The sequence below is a fragment of the Canis lupus genome, chromosome 21 (genome assembly GCF_048164855.1).
Source record: "Canis lupus baileyi chromosome 21, mCanLup2.hap1, whole genome shotgun sequence".
Lineage (NCBI taxonomy): Eukaryota > Metazoa > Chordata > Mammalia > Carnivora > Canidae > Canis > Canis lupus.
The window spans coordinates 8,510,125-8,534,011 of record NC_132858.1 but is presented as its reverse complement, the minus strand read 5'-3'; the positions used below and the strand labels follow the sequence as shown (position 1 = coordinate 8,534,011).

The 23,887-nt window shown below is 51.1% G+C and overlaps 1 protein-coding gene across 7 annotated transcripts in view; it reads left to right on the top strand.

The window, feature by feature from the left end:
* The window catches only part of SHANK2 (SH3 and multiple ankyrin repeat domains 2), a 510,376-nt gene that overhangs the window by 313,789 nt on the left and 172,700 nt on the right, over window positions 1-23,887 (top strand). For all 7 annotated transcript variants that reach the window (XM_072790331.1, XM_072790330.1, XM_072790327.1 and 4 more), the window contains one exon: window positions 10,745-10,820. In XM_072790331.1, the coding sequence (XP_072646432.1) occupies window positions 10,745-10,820 (76 nt within the window). The remainder of the gene's footprint in view (window positions 1-10,744; window positions 10,821-23,887) is intronic.

Genomic DNA, 23,887 nt, shown 5'->3' with positions numbered 1-23,887 from the left:
CCCGTCGGCATCTTTGGTTTTAAAAAAGAAAAGTTATTTCTGTCTTCATCCTCATCGGTAATCTCTCTCCTCCTTGTGGTTCTGATTCTGCATTTGGCTCGCCAGCCTGGGGTGTAGCCTGAGTGGTGTCTGATTTAAAACCCGCTGGAGATCACAGGAGCTGTGGGAGGGAGGCGTGTGGCTGCGCAGCGCAGGGGGCTCAGAGTGGGACGGCCCGGCCACCTTACACCGCCGGGCGGCCGGGGCCCTGCAACGTGGCAGGAGGCTGCCGGGCCGCATCTGACTCGGTGCCGGCCCAGAGGAGGTGCCCAGCACCCAGAACTGCAGTGAGGGGTGGGCCAGGGGCTCCAGGTGTCCACTGCTGCAGCTTTTGCCTCTTTAGATGAGGGGCCAGGAATGAGGGCAAGAGAGGACCTGGATTCCAGGGGAAGGAGGGACACGGGGAGCGTCAGGGATTTCACGGTCCCTTCTTCTTATCTCTCTGTCTCTCCCCCTCCTTTTGGTGGGATTGAAACTAAATCTTCAGAGAAATAGAAAACAGCAGCTAAATAAACAAAACCCCAGCTCTGTCTGATTTCTGTGATGATATAAGTGGCCGCAGGCTTCACGGCTCCCGATACCACCTGTCGATGAACCCACTAGGGGTCAGCTGCGCAGGCGAGCTCGCCGGGCTTCTGTGCCCAATCTTGGGCCCATGTCGGGGTGTTGGCCCAGATGGGCATTAGCCGGCGCTCTGGAGAGACTCTGCCCCCCGTGCTCTGAGTTGGCAGCCGCAAGACGGGGGACCTCAAGTCCTTGCTGACCGCCCTCCAGGGGCCACTCTCGGCCCCCGTGGGTCACCCACAGCCCTGCTCCTGTGGCTACTCCATCTCACACTGGTGAGGGCACCTCTGGTTCTTCTCGGGGTCGAACCACAGGGGGAAATGGTCTTCTCCTAGGATTGGGTTAGTCCACACCTGGATGGTGTCCCCTTGCCATAGAACCTGATGGTGTCCCGGGGAGGAAGGCCAGGGTGAAGGTCGCGGACCACGGCAGCCCACTGTGCCCCTGGCAGTATTTCCCTCCAAGCAGGGCTCTCTCCGGTGGCCTCCTCTCCTGCTCCGTTCTGCGGCCCGGAGGGGACAGCTCTGTGCAGCCTCCAGAGTGACCCTTCCTGGTTCCTAAGTGGCCAGTGGCGATCGCTCAGCCTTGCCTTCAGGGCTTAGTCTAGAAAGTCAGCCGCGCACCAAGCTGCCCTGTGTTCTCAGGGCTGGAGCTGCACTTGCCGACACAGTCCAGCTCTTCGCATCCACCTCTGCACTGGCCTGTTCAGGACTCACACGAATTTGAATTCGTCTTTCTCATCTTAAATCCCTGCCCCGGCCATCCACAAAGGAGCTGTCAGTCAGTGTTTCTTCTGTCCCCAAGGAGAAAACCGCAGGCAACTTTCCTTTCATCTCCCCTTGAAGATGCGCACGTGCTCTCGCAGCCGTTTCTTGGCTTCTGAGCTGGTCGTCGATAAACCGAGTAAATTTGGGGCACCGCATGTGGGGAACAAGATGGAAAGCTCGGTGTATAATCCCGCGTGACCCCCCATCATGACGGATGAACTGAGGCAGCACAGCCCAGAAGCGTTTCTTATCCTTACGCTTAGTCTCCTGCCTGTGGCCAGTCCCAGGCTTTCTCACGGAGAGGGGAAGGGAACCCCTCCCCTGGTGGGTCCAGCGTCCCCCACTTGGCCATTTTAGCTGCTCTTTGGCTGAGGGGGATTGAAGGGTGTCGGCATGCAGCAAGGGCCGTCAAGGGGCACGCTGTCCCTGAGGGTATTTGGAGCCACATAGGGGGGACTATCACTGTAAATACCACTACAGGGATGCAGGGCTTCTGTTTGACCCCAAGGGCAGAATGCAGGGCCCAGCCTCACCTGGTTCTGGAGGCAGTGTGGGCCTCGCCGGGAGCCAGGACAGCTCAGCCAGCTCTCTGCAGGGCCGCACGGGCTCTGGCCACTGGTCCCCTCTGTTCCCCATGGCCATGGCCTCAGTGTCTGCATCGGGATGTGCTCACTTCAGACAGGAAGCCAAGGCCATCTCATGCCCATTCCCGATTCCCAGGCCAAGAGGGGATCTGAAGGGCAGCTCCTGGGGTCCCCTGGACAGATACGGTTGGGGTCTTCCTCCATCCTGGGGGTGGCAGGATGCCTTCGGGGAAGGCCGGACGGGAAAACCCAAGCTCAAGGGGGACTCCTGGGGCAAAACGTGCACAGAGTCCCAGATAGCCCACATGGGGTCCCTTTACAAGTACTCGTGTCCCCACAGGGCTGTTGCACCCTGCTACTGGCCCCCATCAGATGAGGAAGCCAAGGCCCAGAGAAGCACTTTCCAGCCCGGCTGTGCAGCGGGCGGGGGGTGGGCTTACAGTTGCCATGTTAAATGCAGGCCTCTGCACCCTTGCTTGCATGCCTCTCCCACATATGGGCAGCTGTGAGCGAGGGCTCCCCCCCACTCCACCGACCTGGCTGGGCAGGAGGAACCCCACCCAGCTTCCTCACCCTCCCCATGAGGGTGTCTCCTGACCCGAGAGCCCTCCTGCCTGCCACGCTGTCCTCTGAACTACCTTGTTGGTCCATCAGAGTACTGTACTTTTTTTTTTTTTTTTTTTTTGAGAACATTTATTTTCCTGGTTTCTGTTTCCGGAACCAGTCACCCTTGAGGACCTGAGGCCATTAGAATCTCCCTAGATGCCTCCTCCTGGCTTCCTTGCCGAGCTACATGGGATCCTCTTCCCAGCAGCTCTGCGTAAAGGGCTATTTTAAATGCAAACGGTCTGAGGCTTGTCATGCAATCTGTCACTCCCTTTCACGAGTTGCAGGAGGTATATGGAATGGGATTTCTAGACTTTTTTTCTTTCAGTGTAGATTTTTCTAGGCCACACTCAGAAAGAAGCTTCCAGGGTGCATCCACTTAAACGCTGCCTGTGTGGGGAACCGGGTACTTGGCCATCTCCTGGCTAAGGGTTAGCCCCCAGCCGCATCATTAGCAGAGGAGAGGTGTCAGGTCAAGAAGTCAGAGACTCGGGTCATTTCATCCAGTGGTTGGCTTTGTAGGTGAGAAGCTGAGGCCCAGAGCTGCCGCTGAGGAGGGCCCACATCTTCACCATCAAGATCTGGTGTCTCAATTTGCAGGGCGGGCTGCTTCCACCCCAGCTGACCCCAGGAAGAGCAAGGTCCCGTGCACTGTGTTCTAGCCTCAACCTGTCACAGTCCGACCCAAGGACTCGAATCTGCCATCAGTGAATAGCAGCAAAGAGTCCAAGGACATGCATGGGGTTTCATCCCCTCATGCACTGAATGTGCAGTCACTGTGCACTTCTGTGCCCCAGGCCATGTTGTAGGAGCCGGGGCTCCAGGGGAACAGTAGGATGTAAGCTGAGGAGAGTGCATCCCACAGAGAGATCAGCAAGTACAGGGGCCTTAGGTACAGACAAGCTCGTCATTTGCAAGGAACAAGGAGACACTTAATGTGGCAGGAGTGGGGTGATTGAGAAGAGAGAGCAGTGAGAGCTGAGGCCATACCGTGTTAGGCTGGTGTCACCCAAGGGCACTTGGATGTGCCTCTAATTCCATGGGAAGTTGTTGGAAAAATAGTAAGCAGCACAGTGGCATCCACTTAATTTTTACATTTCTTCAAGCTCCCTCTGCTCTACAGAGAGTAGATCAGTGAGGGGAGGGACAAGCATGGAAGCAGGGAGACCAGAGACTACTGCACCAGTCCAAGCAAAGCTGATGGTCACTCAGATGAGGGCAGGGGACTGCTGTGTGGGACTGTGGACATTGCTGCTGAGTATCTGCTGCATGAAGCACTGGCCTGGCGGTGGCCAAGGAGATGAGCCTGGTTACAAAGTACTTGGTTCTTGGCTTCGAGAAGCTTCTTCAGTGTTAGGGAAACAAAAAAGTAAATAGTTCCCTCTGGGTTGGTTAGATTATCTGCTTCCTTGATCATAAGCAGAGAGGCGTCCTTGTGCTCCCCCAAGACACGTAAAGGCATGTGCTACTGTGCTGGGCTCCGTCCATGTTTACTGAGATACATTCCTGTTGTTTGTTGGGTGGTTTTCCACCTTCTTCTGGAAAGTATGGACAACCTCCCAGACAAGGGGCCAAGCTCTGACCTTGCCTTGATCATGTCTAGTCTTTTTTTTTTTTTTCCCCTATACTCACCAGGACTCTTGGTTGCTGGTGACAGAAAGTCAGCTCTGCCAGGCTTGAGCAAAACGTGGAATGTTCTGGCTCCCTTGAGAGAGAAGACCATGCACGGTCTGCATCAGTCAGCTTAGGTAAAGCTGCAGTAACAAAACAGGTCCCTAATCTTAATAAACCACAAAGGTTTATTTCTCATGCCACATGTCTGTCATGTACCCCAGGGGGCTTCTTGGGAGGCCCAGGCTGACAGAGCAATCATCATCTCATATTTTGATCACCATGCCCCTGGGCAAAGATCAATGCTGGGACCAAGGGACAGGCTCACACTGGGGACTGAATGCTCCAAACATCCAAGAAGTTATATAAGTCACTTCTCAAAACTCATTGACCCAGACTAGTTTTAAGGATATCCAGCCGAGGCAAGGTCACCTCCTGCAGCATCAAGCCCTCAGGACATCTCAGAAAATGCCAGTTGGGTCCTGTGTGTGTCATGGTCCCTTAATACTAATGATGGGGTCCAGGAGAGTCCCACATGATGCCTGGAGCAGCCTGCGGCACAGCTGTGCTTGTGGTGATCAGGGTGCCAAGCCTCTAGAGAGGTAGCTCCTCCAGGATGCCCATGTGGTGAAGGGAGCAGTCCTTTCCCCGAGGAAGGGATGCAGGCGCCCAGACTCAGTGTGAGCACCATACCTTGGGTGGCTGTTTTCCTGGCTGTCAGTGCAAACTTGCAAACCATTAAGTGCATTACTGCATCCTTCTGAACTTTTTTTGGCTAAAAACAACGTAAACGACATTGTCTTAAACTGAAAAAGAAATGTATTTGGTGTGTGTAACTAAACAGTCAGGCATAGCTGTGGATTGTGTGCCGGGCTTCAGACCATGTCACCAGGGCAGTTGGTCAGTTCCTCCCTGCCAGCTGCTCCACTGTCCTTGGTGTGACTCATTCCCAGGCAGCGTCTCCCCCACAGTGGCCTCAAAAGTAGAAATAGCAGCAGTAAGAGTAGGATCCATTGTCCCCACCAGGGTCACATGCCCCGCCCCTGTGCCAGGCACCTGCTGTGGTCAAAGGACAGCGTAGCCTGCCAGGCTCCCTTGCCAAACACTGGAGTCCGGGGCTGGGCAGTGGGGATGGGGAGGGGCTGGGCAGCCTCACTCGATCACCAGGCTGGCCTTAGAAAGGACTGACCCCAAAGAACAAGGGAGGCACAGCCCAGGAGAAGGGGAATGTCTTCTGCACAGGGACTGTGAAAGGTATGGCTGGTCGGTAATTTCGATGCAAATAGAAGATGAAGAGTGATAGTGCAGGATGGAGAGTGGAGGCAGATATGGGGGCTCTGAGGGCTCTTGTTAGGACCCTCTGAAGGACGCGTGGATTTCTGACCACACCCAAGAGCCTGGAGTGGGCTGTGTTGGGTGTGTAAGTGACCAAGTCAGCCAACTGCAGTCTTCGAATGTGTGTGTCCACATCTGAATAACAGAATGACAGACAGTTGCCCAGGACCTGCTGACAGTCATGGGGTCTGTGCCCCTTGCCTCCACTCAGAGCCCCAGGTCTGTCCTTTTGTTCAGGATTGAGATGGGCACAGGAAACCCCCAGTGTCTGCCCTTGACAGTAGCTGGGGTTTCAAGACCGACCTCACTTACCACAATCCTGCAGGTCTGAGACATTCTGGGAGGTTTGTGACAGCAGCACAGGAATTTCAGCCCCCAGCTTGGCATGTGATGCCTCCTTTCCTACTCCCGGTGCTGGGCAAGTGCCGGGCAGACCCAGAGGCAAATGGTGGGGAAGAGGTGCAGCATCCCTCCACCATGCAGTGTCCCACATAAGGCCTGCTGGGCTGGGTGCAGCAGTGTGCATCATTGGCTCTGCTGCAGCAGAGGCCTAGATGCCCCTGCTCCTAGTTATAAAGTAAGGAGTGTCAGGGGCTGCAGCCACTGCTGGTTGAACAGGGGCCCAGAGGCCAGTGACCTGGGAAGTTGACTTGGTGGTGGAGGTTCCAGCTGAGGCCAAGATGCCTCTCTGAAAAGCTCTGTGTCTTGCTGTCATCCACCCACAGGAATGCTCACCTGTCCTCAAATGCATGCTTCTCCCCTTTGCCCAGTCCAAAGTGTTCTATCTGTGATTCACATTTGCATCAGTGAGTCCTGGGAAGCGGTCAGCCCAGGCAGCCAGCAGCCCCCGGCTCTCTGCACAATGACAGCAGGTCCCAGGCTGCCAACAAAGGCCAACCCTGGTGGTGACATGAGGTGTACACGGTGACAGAGGGGAAGTGTCCTGAGAGCAATCTAGCCTACCTTCTCTCTCCCCAGGTCAGAAACTGAAAACAGGAGCAAGATAGCCACTTACCACGAGTTCTGTGTGAAGACCAAATAAGGTGGAAAACTTCATTTTGATGAAGTGAAGAGATGACTTAGCAGAGCTCCTGTGATGATAATAATGATCAGGGTGGTGATGGGGATGATGATGACAGTGATGATGATGATGATGATGATGATGATGATGATGATGAGGGAGGTGGTGACAGCGATGGGTGATGAGGGAGGTGGTGATGATGGTGATGAGGGAGGTGGTGATAGTGATGATGGTGATGAGGACAATGATGATGGCAGTGATGGTGATGAGGGAGGTAATGGTGATGATTATGGGAGAGCAAGATCTCAGAGAGTAAAAGAAACAATAAGAACAGGGACACGGATGAATGGCAATAGCTTTATGCGTGTGGCAGAAGCCAGTTATTCCTGTCATCAGCCCATACTGAAAACAGCAATGATGGTGGACAGACAGCCAAGCCTGCTGATGTCAGTTCTCCAATCCCCCACAGCCCCCTAGTTAATGCCCCCCTGAGACCCATGCAGACAGTCACATACACAGTTTCCTGCTGTGCCTCCCATGATTGGTTTCTTGAGTTGTTTCTCCTTCCTTGTTTCCACACACTTTACATTCTACGATAATAGAACCAAAAGCCAACCCGGACTTGGGGCTTCACCTCAGCATCTTCATGTCTCAGCAGCACCTGATGGTGTAGCCCCTTCGGGTCTCTTTGTTCCAAGATATTGGACTCTACGAAATCATTTTGTCTCTCATCGGAATGTGCCATGCAGCAGATGGTGGTGGTGATGGTGGTGATGGTGATGATGAAGTGAGGAAGTTGATGGTAGTGATGATGGAGGTAATGGTGGTGATGGTGGTGATGACGGTGATGGTGGCAATGGTGATGATGGCAGCAGCAATGATGACTATGGTGATGACGATGGTAATGACCCTGATGGTGGCAATGATGTCTCCCTCAGTACCTCTTCACTGATCTTTGGGGCCATATCCAAAGCAGAAGTATGACTGTGTCCAGGAGCCAGAGGACAGGAAAGACCTCTGCAGTGGGAGGTTTTCATCAGGCAGGTCTCATTTCTATGGGTCTCCTTTCTCTAATAAGATAATTGAGGTAGCAGAAGGGAACCTATTATTCTCAATGTTCTTACTGAACCAAAATAAAAACTTGGTAAATTTTATGTCAGTCTACATTCTTCCCTCTTTTGTTTAAGATTTTATTGGTCCGTGTAATCCCAAAGTCTAGGAACCACTGGCTAACTGACCTAGGCTAGAAATGGCTCCCTTTCTGAAATGTTTCTTCTAGAAAACACATACACATACACACACATACACACACACACACATTTGCTGCACACTCTCTCTGCTGCTGGAACCCACAACCTCTGACTTTAGCCAAAGGCCTACACCAGTCATCTCTCAGTGCCCAACACTTCCCTAGACGACCAGCTTAGAGCTGCCTACATAGGGCTTAAGCAAGCAAGGTAATTATGAGTAATAATAGCAGCTTACAGAGAGTTCCCCATGGTTGTTCAGTGGCTTTGTGAGCTACTCTGCTTAACACAATGAGGTTCAAATCCTACATATCCCTTCAGGGCCTGGCACATATGGGGCTCCCACACAGATGTCACAGGGCTGAGCTGGCCAGATGTATTGCCTGGCCCATGTACTTCCTCCAGTCATCTGATTGCTGGTGCCCTTAGCCTAGACCACAGAAGGTCCATGTCCTCATGCTCTGTCTTCACCCCATCCTCAGGTTTATGAGCCCCTGATGGCAGAGCTAAGGCCCCACACTCTGTGAGTCTCCTAGTCCCTGCATGCGAGGCACAGGACCTGTCTCCCCTGTAGGCTTAATAAATGACTCAGATTGCACATATGCATGCTACAGAAGCCAAAGAGGAGGGGAGGAAGACACAAAACATGTGGGCACATTTCATCCAGGTGCCAAACACAGAAGAGGTACATGCAGCTTAGCTGGACCAGTGCCCAGCCCAGCAAGGGTCCCATGTACTCAAGCTACTCCGATGGTGTGCGGTTTGCTTTCTTTGCTAATTACACAATAGGTCACTTAGATGAGGTGGACAAGCACTTGGAGTGGGTATCCAGCAGGGGTTAGGTATGGGCGGGGGGTGGGGGGATAGAGAGAAAGGCCAGTCCCCACCCTTGAGCACTGTAGAGAGCAAGGGGACTTGGACCGCCTCCAGGGGTCAGTTAGTGTGGTCTGGTGGTCTGTGCCTGAGCCTGGGGCCCATTTACCAGCCGAGAGACTCATCCTGACCTTGCCATTAGTGAACATGTGACTTTGCCTTGGCAGCTTTACCATCTCCATCCATAAAATGGCTGCAGTCCCATCTCCTTTGCTGGGCTGCTGTGACCAGTGAATGGCTGAGCCCAGATGACCAGACCGAAGTGCAGGGAAAGGACTCCAAAAATTGTCAGTGATGATGCAGCAAGGACACATAAAGCAGAGACAGAGGGCTCAACTCCATGAGGAGGACCCCCAAGGTCCTGAGCAGGATTTGAAAGGTGGCCTACAAAGCAGAACATGCCCCATCAGCAGGGGTCATGAGGGTCCAGGAAGTGAATATAGGAATGGCACTTGGAACAGGACCTGGTATACAGCAGGTACTCAATTAGTGTTGGCGACGATAATGATGTTGTTGTTCATGGAATCGTACATTTTGTGTTGTTGGAGCCTCAGGGTTAGTGATGGGAAAGGGGTGGAAAGGCAGGTGGGAGTCAAGTCCCAGAGGACCTGGCCTGCACATTGGTTAAGACAGTGTTAGCTGCTGTACCAAGTAAGTCCTTCTCGTGTAGCATGATGTGGTAGACGTCTAATTGTTGCTCACTTCAACAGTTCAACATACAGAGACCCAGGCATCTTGTGGGGACCCTAGAAGAGTCTACCATCCTTTAGGGCCCAGCAGTCCTAACTCTGAGCTGGGCAAAGTGGCAAGAGAGGGTAGGGAGGCACAAGAGACACCCCACCACCACCACCCCATCCTTGTAATGAAATATGCCATTCCGTTGCTCACATTCAATTGGTGGAAAGTGGTCATGTGGCCCTACCAGGATGCAAGGGCAGCTGGGAAATGTAGTCCTGGACTGGACATCTGCTCCTCCCATCCCCCAAAGGCAACTCCATTCTGTACAGAAAATGAGCCTGCGTGTTTGCTGAACCACCTGCCTCCCGCATAAAAGGAGCCAAATGATGCTACCTGAATTTCCTCAGTACGCTTACGTGCACTCATTTTTTTTTAAAATTTTTATTTATTTATGATAGGCACACAGTGAGAGAGAGAGAGAGGCAGAGACACAGGCAAAGGGAGAAGCAGGCTCCATGCACCGGGAGCCCGACGTGGGATTTGATCCTGGGTCTCCAGGATCGCGCCCTGGGCCAAAGGCAGGCGCTAAACCGCTGCGCCACCCAGGGATCCCCGTGCACTCATTTTTTAACTGAAGGTATATGTTTGGGGTTTGAATATGTGTGCTGGTTCAGCTTAGAATGTGGATTGGCCACAGAGAGGGTTACAGAAGTTATCGTGAGATTTTAAGCTGTTTTCCTGAGGTCAGTCCCATAATTCCTCTGTGTTTTTTTCCCAGGGCTTAGGAAGGAGGTTGTGCAGGAGATTTTATTTGTGGGGGAAATATCTGAACAGCAAATCACTGAGCCGCCAAATCTTGTTTTTGTGTGGTGGTGGGTTTTCTCCGTCCCGCCTTGAGCTATGCGTTAAATCTAATGACAGCGCTCATACCACGTCCCCCGAAGTTTATGTCGAAATCTGCTGAGTCAGAAAAGCAAGCAGAGGACTTAATGAGGAATGTGAATCACGGTTGTGGTTTTGTTTGTTTGTTTTTTAGGAAAGAGCATCTATCACCAGAAAAGTAACAATAAGCATTCTCTTCCCAAAAGGCAGTCACCCTCGGATCTGCTGGAAGACCCAGCAGCACTTGAGAAAACCATGCTGGCGGGCTCCGTGAGCCCAAGGCGCACTGTTATTCCAGCTTAAACCACAAGGCAGAGTATTGACTCTGCAAAAGCCGACCTTGGGGTTCATATGGGCTCCTCCAATTTTGCAAAGTCAGGTCCCAGAACGAGGCCTTCACTTCCTCCCAGATCTTTCCACAGGAGAGCAAGTCTTGGCGCTTCGTAGGTCAGATAAATGAAAGGCCCAGCTGGCCTGATTTCTGCGTCCAGGGACTGTGACTTTTCTAAACCGTGTTTCTCTTCCCTCTCTGTGCAGAAACTCGTGCAGACCGCAGCAAGAAACTCTTCAGGCACTACACGGTCGGTTCCTATGACAGCTTCGATGCTACCAGGTAAGATGTGGCTCTTTCTCTGCCAGGCCCACTCTGGTCAAAGATGCTCACCTGTGCCATGAAAACGCTGGACCAGCTTGCATGGGGCACTCGCGCCCCCTTGGCTTTTTCCCTCAGTGGGTCTGCTGTGACCCCCTGTACATGGGCTGCATTGAAGCCACTGTCTTCTGGAGAACCTCCCCAAGATGTGGTCTCGGTACTGCCCGAGGTTTGGGGTCGGGGCTGGGTGTACCTGTGGGGTGGCTCAGAGGAGGAGAGGGCTGCCTAACCAGGAGGAGGAAGACTAAGCATTACGTGGGGATCAGCACAGATGTCAGAGATGACAGGCACTGGCCACCAGGAATCTTTAGGATGCCATCACTCTGGGCTTCCACCTCAGATACATTTTACGCTTCTTTCTGCCTCTGAGTTGAGGTTTTTGTACAAGAAAGACTCATCCCCCTTGAACAGTGTGGCCCCAAGCAGGCAGAGCCTTGGAGCCTGGCAGGTTTGCTTTCTGACGTCTGTTAAAAGGCCGGTTGGGGGCAGTGTTTGGTTCATGCAGAGAGCAGTGCACCTTTGGTGATGCAACATGGGGCACAGGTTCGAACTTCCCCACAGAAACGATACAGGCACGAGATGTCCATGGGTGTCTGTGTGCCTCTTCCCTGTAACTCTGGGGGAGGCCGAGGCAGGCTGGGGTCCTGCCAGGTGAGCCTCACCGACAGCCACTGCCCTGCTGTCACTTCTGCTTCTCCGGCTCTCACTGTCCCCAAGCACCACGTCTCTCTACCCCTCATTCCTGTCACAAACACCAGACTCCCTACATTGGGGGCCGGGAGGGTGTGGAGAATAAATCCTGTCCCCTGACCCAGACAGAGGGCTTTTCGTGGACGGTGGCCTCAATGAGAGTTAGCATGTGACACAGAGAACGTGGGGGATGCAGGCTGTGTGACCCGACAGGCCATCCCTGGGGCCCCCTCAGAGAAGCCCACCAAACCATCTCCTCCCGAAGGCCCAGGCTGCAGAAGAGTCTGAACACCCTGCCCTGGGCCCTGCCTCATACCCTGGGGCCCCCGGTGGGTCTGTGATGAGCAGCATAGACTATGATCCTATGAGGGATCAAACCTACTTTCATCTGTTTCTCTTTCACTGGGATAAAATTCACATAATCTAACTGCCATTTCCAAACGTACGTTGTGGCCTTAGTACATTCATAGTATCTTGCAACCACCATGCCATCTAGTTCTAGAACATTTCCATCCCCCCAAAAGGGAGCGCCTAGCCATGACCCCCCCTGCCCACAGCACTAGCCCCCACCGACCTACTCTCTGGGAGTTTCATGTAAAGGGAGGCAGGCATTCATTGTGTGACCTTTCCTGTGGGGCTTCCCTGCTTAGAATAACGTCCACGAGATTCATCCATGTTTAGAGGGATCAGTACATCCTTCTTTCTAAACTTCTTCATTGTGATAAAATACACATAATGTAAAATTTATGATCTCAATAATTTTTAAATGCACAGCTCAGAAGCATTAGGTGTATTCACGTTGTTGTGTGGACATCCCTCCATCCATCTCTAGGACTTTCTATCTTCTCAGACTGAATCTCTGCCCCAAGAGACACTGACCCCGTCCCTCCCCCAGCCCTGTGACCACCGGCCACTCTCTGTCCCCAAGAGACACTGACCCCGTCCCTCCTCCAGCCCTGTGAGCACCGGCCACTCTCTGTCCCCAGGGGACACTGACCCCGTCCCTCCCCCCTGTGACCACTCTCCACCCTCTCTGAACTCCAGGACATTATAGGAGTAGAATCATACAGAATTTGTTTTTTTTTTTTTATGGCTGGCATATTTTACTCCATGTAGCGTCTTCCAGGCCCATCCGTGTTGTAGCAGGTGTTAGAATGTCCTGCCTTTTTGAGGCCAAAGAATATTCCATTGTGCATGTGCACCATATTTTGCTTGCCATTCCTCTGTGGTTGGGCATCTGGGTTGCTTCCACCTTTTGGCTCTTGTGAATGGTGCCGCTGTGGACGTTCTCACACAAGTATGTTTGAACACCTGTTTCCAGTTCTTTGGGGCTCGCATCTAGCAGTGAAATTGCAGATAGGACGTGGTTTTCATGCTGACCTGTCCCAACCACCTTTCCGTCATAAACAAAATGTGTTAGGACAAGAATCCCACGCCCAGCAGAGGAACTGGGTCATCCGCCTCCTAAGGGGCTTGGCCAACTGTCCAGATCCTGCTAATGTTGCCTACTTGTTGACCTTGAATGTTCAAGTTGCGATCCTGGCCTGGCCAACAGCACAGCCGAGGGAGAGAATGCTCCAGGCTGGTGACTTCCAGGGAGCTACGCCTGACCCCGGCTTCTCCTGAGGAGTCTCTGTTTGGGTCAGATGAATTTTTTCTGCCGCAGCAAGAGACTGCCTGTTGAAATGGAGCCTGGACACATGGTCACAGCCCATGTGCCTGTCATGCTTTGTGAAGGAGGGTGCCTGAAGCTCCAAGAAAGGCCTAGAGCTGTCGCCATGGTTATGTGGAGGGCCATCCAGCCCAGGAGTGCAGCTTTGGGGAAGAGCCTGTGACAGCCATGACTTGCCTGCAGGCAATGGCTTCTGCAGGGCCCGGTCCCCCCAAGGCCTGTTGCTGGCAGAGAACCACCAAGAGGCCACCCCTGATGCATATGTGTGCATGAAGGTGCATATGCACAAACTCTGCATTTGAAACAGGCGGAGTCCCCACAGAGGAACCATCAAAGGACCTGAGTTGGCTGAGTCTGGAAGAGAAGACTCTGGGGCCAGGCTGGCTGGTAGCATGTCACGTGGCTGACAACAGGACTGGAACGCACCAGGGACACATACTACCTGCCACGTGGCCAACAGCAGGTGTGCAGAACCGTCGTAGCTGTTCAGAGGTAGAACAGAGCAGTGTCAAGAGGTGATGAGCCCCCCACCATTGCAGGGAGTCAAGCAGGGTAGGCATTCTCTTGCCAGAATGTCATAGAAGGTTAGACCAGGTGACTGTGAGATCCCTGCCAGCTATGCCTCCCTGTTCTTGGGTGCCCAGATAAAGACTTTTGTCTTACATGTTACTGTCCGAGGTCTGGAACCATAGAGAAGAAAGACATCCAGCCACACCCGGGCCACCTGGTAGCTTCTGAGCAAATGATGAAAGCTGTGCCCTTGACCATGTTTCAGGAGTCCGCCCCCACTCTCCCAGGGAGGGGGCATCAGACCCACTGTGGGCTCAGTTGCCCAGAAAGACACACGAGTAATCATCGTGCCATTTATTAACCTCCTGCCGCATGCCCATGCCTTTCCTCGATCACAGCTGCTGCTGCCCACCCTCCAGTGACCTTGGAAGTCAGTGGGTAACACTTCACAGAGAACACTGAAGTGCAGGAAGGAAGGTCACATCAGGACCTGGCCCTGGGCTGCACGGGTTCCTGCGCCTGGAATCCGGGACCCTCGCCCACAGCCCCGTCCGTCCCACGGTGGAGATGTTACTGCCCAAAGCTGACCACAGACCTGGCCTGGGCTTGAGAGAAATTGGCAGACACGGAACCATCATTTGATGAAGTGTGTGGGGCAGATGGAATGATGATAGCACCCGGGTTATCAGGTCTGGACATTTCCACACGGGCGGTAGGGGTTAGTGTAGGGGGGGGCCACTGCCTCCCAGAACTGACCCCTTCCAGACTGCACTCTTGGCAGGGGCGAGGGAGCTCGTGGCTCTCACTGGCCATCCCAACCCCAGCGGCAGCATGCGTAGCTCTCCAGCGGGTGCTGGGGTGAGGCCGGGCCCTGGCTAAACGGGCAGAAGGCGTCTGAGGGGCGTACGTGTCACTGGGCAGGCCAGCCAGCAGTTCATTAGCGCTCTTCCAAATTCCGTCAGACACGGCCTGGTGAGCCACAGAGATCTGGGTGGTGCGCCAGCACCCGGGCCAATTACCCACCGTAGGCGGCGGGGCGACGGTCTGGGCAGGCAGTCACGGCGGAGGCCGCCCCGTTGCAGATGCAGATGTAATTGAAGAAAAATGCTGTAGGAAGCGAGACTCAACGTAGACGGTTTCTGAATCAGTCAGGAGGTGGCTCTCCCCTCTTCACCCCCTCTTTTGAGCTTAAGGGTCGTCTGACAAAAACACCCCCATCCATTGTTGAATGTGTACAGTTACTCTGACCAGTTCTCTTCTGAGGATTCCCTTCCACTCCCCCTATTTGCACACAGCAGAAGTGTCTAGAAATGCAGGCACATGATCAAGATCAGAAAGCAGAGAACCTGGGACCATTTCTACACAGGACCTTACAGATATTTCAATCTTGTTTTTAAAAACACTTCTCAATACAGAGTTTGGGAGTCTCAGGTTCCCATTCATTTTAAATCAGATCTCCAGCCTCATTAGCATGGGGCACCCAGGAGAAGTCTACGTGAGAGAGGAAAAGGAGACCTTAGGCTCTCACTGTAGGCTGAATGTACCCCATCCATCTATCCACTCATCCAGCCATCCAGTTACCTATCCACTCATCCATCAGCCAGCCATTCAGTCATCTACCGACTCATCCATCCAACCATCTATCCATTTAACCATCTGCCCAACCATCCATCTACCCATCCACCCATCCATATGTACCCATCCATCTGCCCATGCACCCATCCATTCCTCTTGTCTGTCTAACCAATATTCATCAAAAGCCAAATATTCAGGGAGCTAAGGATATAAAGGTAAATAAGATGAGCACAGTCTCTGACCTCATGTAGATTAAAACTTAATTGGTGAAAATAGCGAAGTTTGTACATAAATAAACTAGGGAATCCCACAGAGTGGTTAATGCTATGCACCAAATCAACAGTTTCACCATGTAGTCTCTTGGGCAGGTTGGAGCCAGCTAGCTTTATATAAGGGGCCAAGGGAAGTTTCTGTGACAAAGTGACTTTTGATTTGAAACCTGGCAGTTGGTGAGAAACAGCCGTCTTCAGAAAGCCCAGCATGTACAAAGGTCCTGAGGTGAAAAGAGAAGCTGCCATACAGAAACAGCAGTGGCCTGGAAGGGAGTAGAAAGGACGATGCCACAGAAGGACTTTTGCTCTGTGGAAGACGAGTGGATTTCTTCCCACTCACACCATGGGGATGCTAGATGGCTTTATGCAAAAGAGTGACATGATCCAGGTAACTTTGCAGGAGTTAAACAGACGGAAGGAAGAACGGAGACCAGTTGTGAGTCCATTGCTGTCTTCCTGGCCAGACGATGGTGATGGTGGCCAGATGATGGTGATGGTGGCAGCTCGGGCCAGTGGAGGGTTAGGGATAGACAGGTGGATGGCTTCCAGGTGCAAGGTGTAGCAAGAAGGGCCAGGACCCGCCACGGCACTGCACGTGGGGTGAGTGCAGGGTGAGGAGGACTCTCCACCTTCTTTGGGGTCTTACAGGGAGGAGCACCAGAGGTGCGTGCGGGCACTGGACCTGCTCCCTGTTGTCAGCAAATCCCTCGTGGAACCTCTCCTTACACATTCAAAGCTGCACTTGCAGCTTCGGACCTGCCTGGAAGGGCTGCGTTCAGAAGTACCACGCGGGGAAAGCATCTAAGAATGTGACGGGCTGCCATTCCTCTTCCTTAGTGAGACCAGTTGAATGAGAAGGGTGGCAAATCGTGCCTGCTCTCCAGGCGAACGTCCACGAGCCATAGCTGCATGCTTTCATGGCTTTCTGACCTCATCATCCAATTTTATGCGTTTTTTTATTTTTTTATTTTTTTTTTATTTTTTTTTTAATTTTTTTTTATTTATTTATTTATGATAGTCACACAGAGAGAGAGAGGGAGGCAGAGACACAGGCAGAGGGAGAAGCAGGCTCCATGCACCGGGAGCCTGATGTGGGATTCGATCCCGGGTCTCCAGGATCGCGCCCTGGGCCAAAGGCAGGCGCCAAACCGCTGCGCCACCCAGGGATCCCTATGCGTTTTTTTAAATTGGCGATTGGAAATATAGACACACCAATAAAAAATTCAAAATGTGCAGGTGCAGCATCAGAGCAGGTCCCCTCTCATCCTTACCTCTCCCGGCCCCCACTCCTCCCCAGAGAAAACCCCCACTGCTGGTTTCCTGAGGATCTCCCCAGAGACAGACTCTGAATATGGAACTATATGTGCACATTATCTGAAGCCTTGTGAAGCCCTTGAAAAAAATTTTTTTTTTGTTTTTTTCATCTGACTTTCCAGCTAACATGCTGCGTGACCTTGGACAACTCGCTGTCCCTCTCTGTGCGCCATTCCCTGATCCCTAGCCCTGTTTGCAAAGTAGAGATCATACTTCCAGCTCAGGCCACATCCGCGGTGGTGTTCCTGACAGGATGAATGGGGAAATGTATGCTTAGTGCTTGCAGCTTAGAGGCATGCGCTATATAAATCCAGAGGGATGCTGAATTGTGGACAGCGTGTGTGGGTAGCTGGCTTTCCTTTGAAACCCTAACTTTGTGTTCCAGAAGACTGCCTCGGCGTGTAGGTAGTAAGAACTGAATGACAAGAAACACTGATTTCCCCCACTCTCCCTCCATCATTATTTTATATTTCTATGTTTTTTATTATTCCTTAGACTTAAAAGAGAGGCATTAATCCCCAAAGTATGTTCACTTGCTGGATTCACCAGGAAGTATACTCTGGGCTTTTTTTTTTTTTCCTCTCTGTTAATTTATGGCTAGGCCTAGTGATGAATAATGAAGCTCTCAAGGCAGCTCCTTTGGGATAGGGAATGAGGCAATTTTGTGATATCTTCCTCCCCCCCATATCTGTATTTTTATTTTTTTACAAGTATATATCAATTTGTAACTTTCTTGAGACCAAGAAGGAGAGGGGTGAATCTCTGGGCACAGGCAACATAAGAAGTCACCACAACAGCTCTTCCAGCTGGCTCTCCCAGTGGGACCATATGCACGCATATGGCAGCTGGAGCCAGGTCTCCAGTGGGATGAGTCATGGCCCCAGAGAGTGCATCCCAATGGTTTCCCCTAAAAAATGTTTTCCTCTGCCATCACCATCGTGATAAACAGCACATCCAGTGCCCAAGTGGGAGACCTGGGTCTGCTCCCCTCCCACATGACCCATCACAAGGGTCCAGGACTCCTGCCCCTCTGCTCACCCTCTGCCGATCCTCTTGCTGCTTCCTGACATCAGCCCTCAGCGAAGTATCCACTTCCCCTGACTGCCCCAGGGCACCTGCCCCTCCTCCATTCTCAGGGTAAGAGTTTTCTTCCTTCCACAAATTTTGAGACAGATACAGCATCCATTACAGAATAAAATAAGTTATTAATCTAACCAATGACACGGGGCTAGGAATGGAAAGAAACCTCATCTCCCACCCCTACCCAGCTTCCTCTATGCAACTCTGCTCGGAGGAGGGACCATTTTTTACTTGTCTTGCTTCATTCGCCTGAGGATTACCTTCCTACCTCTGTGATTACCCCTTATGTCTCTTTTTTCTTTTTTTTTTATTGAGACATAATTAACATATGACATTATATTAGTTTCCGGTATAGAACATAATGATTTGATATTTGTACAAATTGCAAAATGATCACCGTGAGAAGTCTAGTTAACATCTGTCACCTCACATCGTTACAATTTTTGCCTTGTGATGAGAACTGTTCAGATGTGGTATCCCAGCAACTTTCAAATATACGACACAGGATTTTTAACCGTGGGCACCATGCTGTCCATTACATCCCTGGGATTTATTTATCTTATACCTGAGAGCTTATACCTCTTGACACCTTCCCCTATTTTATCCACTCCCTCATCCCCACCTCCTGGCAACCACCAATCTTTGTATCTACGTTCTCTATATTTATGGGTTTTTTTTTCTCTTGTTTATTTATTCTGCTTTCTTCTACATTTAAGTGAAATCATACAGTATTTGTCATTCTCTACCTGACTTATTTCATTTAATAGAATGCTTTCGAAGTTTATTCATGTTGCTGTAAATGGTGAGATTTTATTTCGTTTTATGACTGAATCATATTCCATTGTGTATGTATAACACTTCTTCTTTATCCATTCATCTGTCAGTGGACACTTAGGTTGTTTCCATATCTTGGCTGTTGTCAATAATGCTGCATCGAACATTGGGTGCAGATATCTTTTTGAGTTAGTGTTTTCATTTATCTTTGGTTAATGCCAGGAGTACCATTGTTGTATCCTGTGGTAGCTCTATTTTTAGTTTCTTGAGGAGCCTCCATTCTGTTTTCTATAGTAACACTACATTCCCACCAACAGTGCCGATTCCAATTTCTTCATGTCCTTACCAATAGTAGTTATCTTGTGTTCTCGACAATAGCCATTCTAACTAGTTATCTTGTTAGAAGTACCTCTAGCTAGATTATCTATTGTTAGATTAGTTAGATCATCTTTTATGTATTTTGACAGTAGCCATCCAGACTCATTCAGGTGTGAGGTAGTATCTTTTGATTTGTTTTGCTTTGTTCTTCTGATGGTTACCTCCCTAACACTTTATTTCTAAATTTAACAACAGAAAGCATCATTAATTCTTTGCTGTGAAAGTCTTCTAGGTTCTGTCTATAGTTGGTTTCAAAAGTTAAAAACCAGTGGAAAGCATTAATCTTGATACTATAAATGTTTATATCATTTCCAAGTATAAGGCTAGGACTGCAGTTCCTCTTTATAAACCCGTGAAAAGGAGCTTTCTAATAACCAGAACCCACTGGATTTTTTTATTCTTCTACTCCATCAGTTGTTCAAAGTAATGCCGCAGTGTAGCTTAATATTAGGATCATGATTGTCGCATGAAGTTCTTATTTTTTTCCTGGAGTTTCTGATTGCCTCTCTTTTTTTCTTGTGGAAGAGAAATTATTTCTCTAGTATGCTACTAAATATCTTCCTGTTTCTTCTATATCACTGGAACCCATCTCATTCTTACTGGAGCTCTCTGTCCTCCCATTTGGACGCCATCCCCCAGTTCCCAATGTATAATTATCATTCTGAGATTTAGCTTCATTGAGCTACTTGGTAATTGAGGTATTTCTTTAGCCTTGTTCTACTAGGATACATACTCAAGTAACAACCTCAGTAAAAGGTACCTAGAATGTCAACTTCCATGTCTGAAAGGCTCTGGTTTTGAAATGTGCTCAGTGTTGTAGAATTCTAGATTCAAAATAGTTTTCCTTCTAATCTATGAAGGCACTGCTTCATTGTCATCTTGCTTCTGCTCATTCTGCTGAGAGGTTATGATGCTGTCGGATACTCACTGCATGTAGGTGATCCTTTGTTTACCTCTCCAAAACTTTGTAAGAACTTCATTGTATCTACTTTTCTTGAATATTCTGAAATGTCATGATGATGGGTCTGGGTATAAGTCTCTTCTTTATTCATTGTGTTCACTATCCCAGGGGCTCTTTCAAAGTGAAGCAGCTTTGGCTTTAAGAATATGCTTTTATTATTCCCTTGAAAACACCCTCACTTCCTGTCTCAGTTCCATCTTTCTAGATTTCCTATCAGCCCATGTGAGTTCATCCCACCTGCCCCCATTCTTTCTCATGTTCTCTGTCTTTTTGCCTTTTTGCTCTGTATTCTGGGAGATTCACTCAAATTTCAACCTGTCTGTGTAAGTTATTATTTTGACAATCACATCATTATGTTCGAAGAGCCTTTCCTTTCAATGATGGGTAAGCTTCTAAAGCTGAGAAGTGGTTTCTGGATATCTTTGGTCATAAGCAGGCAGCTGTGAATGGGCAGTTCTCTGCAAAGAGATGCTCTCAAAGCAAAGTCCAAGCTGATTGCATGTTCCTTCAGGTCAAAGGCCAAAACAAGAGAAGCCCAGAGTCATGTTTCTGCCCCATTTATCCCAGAAATTCAATATCAGACTGATGCAGGTTCTTATTCAAATCACAGGACAAGTTGTAGGATCCAAATTGAAACTTGAGGGGTTCGGGTGTTCTTGTTTTGTGGTGAGTATGCACAGATGACGAGGTGATGAAACAATGGTGAGAGGAACAGTTCCTAGGGATGCCAGAGCCAGTTTGAGTGGAGAAAATGGAGAATGCTGACTGGTGGAGTAATGGGTGAGGGGGATGCAGACAAGATCATTCACTCTGCCCCTGGTGTCATCTGAAAATCAAGATCTGTGATTCAGCCTCCATCATGGAGCATTGAGAATCAGGTTTAATAGATGATTTTGCAGACTCCTGGCACTTTGTGGGTATACCCTGGTTCTGAGCCCCTCAGGACACAGGGGCAGCTGGCTTGGCTGGGTCAAGGGAGGGCTCCTCCTTCTCCAGGGCTTGGTCAATGAGACATTAAGTGTACTCTGGCTTCACCACAGCCATTGTTCCCCAGCACTTTCATGGTGTGAAGCAATTGACTAGGGGGCTTTGGACCTTGCTGGTGTTCCCACCCTGGAGTTAGAGCACATTACTATAACTGGAGGTCAGCTTAGACCCAATGAAACCACAGGGAGTTTCACAGATGGGAGTAGTCTCCTGGGGATCTAGCTCAAAACCCCTGCATAGGGAGCCCTAGATCTTCTGGGTTGGAGAAGGGGCTCTTTACTGGAGCTGCTGAGCCTAGCTAGTGGAGGCACCCCAGGACCACCTGACTCTACGGCAGAAGCTGAAATTCTCAAAGAGCACTCACTCTCATTTCACCCTTTTTGGTGGGACTAGGCAGGAGACCCTGGTGCTTTTCTTTTTTCGGACCCAATGGCCCCTTCTTGGAGGCTGGGAGCAAAGTCCCTCACTACAAGGGAGGATCCTGGCTCAGAGCGCCCTCAGACCACATTTAGTATATGCCCAGGTGGCGACTGGGTGTGTGGGTTGCTGGGAGTGCAGGCGGATGGGTGGGGATGGCAATGAAGCAGCAGAGGAGCACAAGGAGGCTGGCATTCCAGGCACACTCCAGGTTGGGACCAGCCGAGCCCCTGCACGGCCCTCAGACTGACTCGTACCCCACCAGGAGAGCGCCGGCATCACCAGAGCTGCACATGGGTCTGCTGTCTCCCCAAATGCCCTAGCCACTTGCAGCCAAAGGACAGGGTTTACACGGCTCCATGAAATTTTCCATGATGCTACCTGCCAAAAGCAACCTCTGCCCTCATGCCCCCAACTCTGTGTCTGCCCTCCCTCGTACCCTTGCTTATCTCCAACTTGGCTCGTAGCCTTTGCCAGGGTCCACAGTGTGAATATTCCCACCATGGCTGATTTCAAGTTGCCAGCAGGAGCCACTGCATGCAGAGCCAGGAGGAGATGACCTGAGCCAGCCCAGCCCCCTCCTCCTGCCTTCTCCCAACTCCACAGCACTGGCTCAGTCTACATGGGGCCAGTCCTAAATATGTAATTAGGTGTACTAATCTGAAGTCCTCAGGACCAGCTTTGAGCCTGATGAGGCCCAAGCCTGTGAGTTCAGATGCCAGGGGCCCTGTCCCAGTTCTGACATGAGCCACCTGCATGGGCCTCAGTTTCCCCACCTGTAAAATGGCTATATCATCCCCAAGGTCTCCTGTGGTTACAGAATTATATACGTTCTGCTTAAAACCACCAAAACCACCAACCTATGCTCACCTGTGAATGAACATACTTTCAAAAAAACTGTAGACCCTGAAATTCAGAGTTTAGGCTCAGGATCCCAACTGAGTGCCATGCCAAGGGGGTACTGTTTCAGGAGAATATGAGGAGGTCAGTTCTGGAAGTGTTCCCAAGGCTGTTAGTGGACTCTCAGAAGATGCTTATGCTGATTCCCCACCTCTGGCCAAAGACATGGTCTTATGAGCCCTCCTCTTCCTCCAGAAAGCAGGAAGGCAGTTTGGTGCCTGACTTGGGAGAAGCCAGAGGGAGAGGCGAGCAGATCCCCCAACTCAATGTTGCCTGGTTCAAGAGGGGTGGACCCTTCTACCCCTTACTTCCTATGTCTGTCTCCTCCAGGGTAGAACAGAGCTGACTCTGACTTATCTCCTCTTCCTTGGCATCTGTCATGAACTTGGCAAATGCTCAAGCCTCAGAGAATACAGGGTTGGGGAGTCATGGGTGAGGGGAATGGATAGAGGATGGATAGATAGATAGATAGATGGGTGGATGGATGGGTGGTTGTTTGAGTGAACGGGTAGGTAAGTGAGTGGATGGATGGATGGATGGATGGATGGATGGATGGATGGATGGATGGGTGGATGGATACATAGATGGGTGGATGGGTGGTTGTCTGAGTGAATGAATAGGTAGGTGAATGGTGGATAGATGGGTGGATGATGGGAGGAAGGGAGGGAAGGGTAAAGAAGAGTAAGGCAGGCCAGGACTCTGACCTCCTCATGTGGATCATAGGCATTTCCAAAGCAGACACAGCCAGGTATTAGATGTCAGCCAGCAGCCTCTCCTGGCAGCCAGTCAGTCCCAAGTGCCATGAGCTCCCTTTGCCCTTCCTCTTCATTACACCTTCCCCCATCACTGCAGCCAAGGCCATAGGCAGAAGCTCCCATATTTCTCACCTGGACTGGGCTCAGCCCTCTGACTCATCTCTCGGCTGCCAGTGGCTTCATCTCTTCACAGTCCTCCCAACCGAGTGACATTTCTGAAATACGAATTTCTCGTGCTCACCACCTGCCCTGGGCACAGAACAATCTAGGCCTTTGTACATGGTGTACGAGCCTCCCCTCACTCCCACCTTCTGGGTCCAGGCCCCAGTGTTCGCCTGTCACTGTGACCACACTCTCATGCCCCTGCCCATGCTGGGTCATTTGCTAGCACACTGTGTCCCTGCATTCACCCCTGCCCCAGCCCCTGTCCTATGCCAGGTGCCCCCAGGCCCGCACCAGGCTTACCAGGGCACCAGCGCAGGAGCACTCAAGAAGACAGCAGTTCATGAACACTGGGTCTTGAGAGGCACCCCTGTACCCACAGCACAGCCCCACAGCGAAATCCCACAGCAAGAGCCAGGCTGGAGGAGGAAGCCCTGGACGGGAAGTCGGAAGGCCTGTCTGGGGCGCTGGTCTGGTTCCACCTGTGTCACCCTGTGAGCGGGCATGGACTGGAGACCATGGTAGAGAGCAGGCCACGATGCCCCAGAGAGCTTCCCGGGTCTGGGCTCTGGTGCCGCTGG